Below are 2281 nucleotides of genomic sequence, written 5' to 3' on the forward strand. Positions count from 1 at the left end.
TTTGTTACATAGGATTATTAAGATGAAGGAGGTAAAAGAGTTCTTCAGGATCCGGTTAGGTTTCTTAATTTTAGGTTATAGGTAAGTGATGACCAGTTTTTAATGTAGGTTTCTAGTAGGAAAATCAACTGTAGCCTATCTATTGTCATTAAACAAATAACTTTATTCTAAACAAGCTATAAATACATTCCTGAACAATATTTAATGCTGTAAGTGAAATATAACTTTCCTTAATAAACCTTTCCCATCAGAAATTCCTCGTCGATTGAAATTTCTACTGACACGGCTGGCTTACTCCAGTTAGCTGTTTCGATAAAAAGTAAAATAAACAACAAACTTTTTCTTAGAAACAAATAACTCATCTGTTAGTAACTGACTTAACAACTATAATTATTCAATAAACAAAAAAACTGACAAACCAACAAACTAATTATAAACTGTAGCCTTATGTATTAGTTTGCTTGATGATAAACGCAAAGTTGCACAAAGGGCTATCCGTGCTATCCTCACTGCGAGGATTGAACCCCAAGTATTAGCGTTATAAGCCTTCATAATTGATTGGTGAAATATCAGGCAACAAGACTGTCTTATTTAACTTATGATAATAATGCTTATAATATATAATTTGTTCCAACATTGATAGAAACTACAACCTTTAACCTTAATTTTAAATGTTTTTGTCTTCTCCCTGAAGAGTCTCTGAAAGTTCAAATTGGAGCTAAAACAGTTACATCTGCCTAGGTTGATTCTAGGATCCCATTATTGGACAAGTTGTAAATTTAGGGCCACACGCATACACATCATGGTAAGCATCAAGGCTGAGAAACAGTAGTCTCCGTTCACCCTGTCTGTACGAGAGAAGTGAACGTTAAACTGGAGTTCAAGCAAAAGAAAAGAAATCTAAAGAACAAATCAAGTATGGTAAAAAAAACAACAACTTTATACATGATATATAAACAGATGTTAATAACATGCGACAGAGTCGACGAGAAATTGAGTAAAAGTCCAGAAATAAAAATTTTGTATGGAAGGGATCTGAAGATCTAATTTAAAAAAAAAATAACCAATTCAATAACTACTAAAAATAAAGAACCAGTTGGAAATGGAAAAGACTTTGGATACGTTATCATGGAAAGTTTTGCTGGAAGAAACTGAACCCAAGATATAATCGAAATTTCTTCGTTGTTATGATAATTGGAGGAATAAAAACATTGTATGGGTGGCGCCACTGTAAACCTTAACTATAGACTAAATTTGATAGTCCGGAAATGGAAACGTCGAAAGAAAAAGAAACCGCTTTGACATTTGATTCTCTGATCCTTTTTGGCAACGGTTTAAGAGTCCTATAAATATCCCCCTTTGTTCCTCTCTGTAGCTAACACCAGTCCTGACTCTGCTAAGAATTTTGAAAAAATTCCTCTGATGTGACTTTGTAGCCAATAACTGTTTGTAAGAAAACATTCTGGTTAGAAATAGTCCTCTTGTGGATAAGCAAAAAAAAAAAAAAAAGATCCCCTCACCAGTAAACAGAGTATAGGTAAACCTTTGTGTAGTATTACACTAACAACAATCGTTAAATATAACGTTTAAATGTGGCGGTCATGAAAGAATTAATATATTAATAATGATTCTCTTTGATGATGATGTAATAAGTTAGGTAAAATCCACAAAGGGCACCTGGTAAGTGTTCTATTTCTCATTGCAGAATAAAATAAAGTGTTTATAATATTGTCAAAGCTAAGAAGACTATCTGCCATCACCTCTAATTTTATACTATTAACCAAAGAGAAAGCAGGCTAAGCAGCACCTTACCACCCACCTGCCCATGCTGAGGGATTGGCTGTTGCTCTTATATAGCTCTCACAAATTAAAATGCAGGGAATATATTGTAGTATCGCACAATAAAATGTTATAATGTATTTTGTACACAAAGAAGTTATTTTGTAATTTAGGTTTTGTTTGCTTATTTTAGAATATAGCTACATTGAGCTATCTGCTGTGTCCAATATGGGAAATCGAATCCTGGAGTTCAGCGTTTTAAGTCTTATGCTATTCCATTGAGAGACTTTTTGGTTAGGAAAGCTGATGATACTAAGCCGGTTTTACCTAAACCTAAAATAAAAAAAACTAATATATTAAATTAAAATTTTAAATCTTCCTGTTGCAAAATCTCACTTCATTTTTTAGAGTTTACTTTTCAGGAAAAGATCAATTTTATTAATAAAAGATTGTTAACTAAATCATAATTTTCAGAGTAATATAGATGTCGCTTTTAATTTTT

At 32.2% G+C, this 2281-nt stretch overlaps 1 protein-coding gene across 1 annotated transcript in view; it reads right to left on the bottom strand.

The window, feature by feature from the left end:
- Positions 1–2044: 2044 nt before the first annotated feature.
- The window catches only part of LOC143227503 (uncharacterized), a 13806-nt gene continuing 13569 nt past the window's right edge, over positions 2045–2281 (bottom strand). The window contains exon 4 of the mRNA XM_076458945.1: positions 2045–2112. Coding sequence (XP_076315060.1) covers positions 2045–2112 — 68 coding nt within the window. The remainder of the gene's footprint in view (positions 2113–2281) is intronic.

The sequence above is a fragment of the Tachypleus tridentatus genome, chromosome 9, assembly GCF_004210375.1.
Source record: "Tachypleus tridentatus isolate NWPU-2018 chromosome 9, ASM421037v1, whole genome shotgun sequence".
In the NCBI taxonomy this organism is placed as follows: Eukaryota; Metazoa; Arthropoda; class Merostomata; order Xiphosura; family Limulidae; genus Tachypleus; species Tachypleus tridentatus.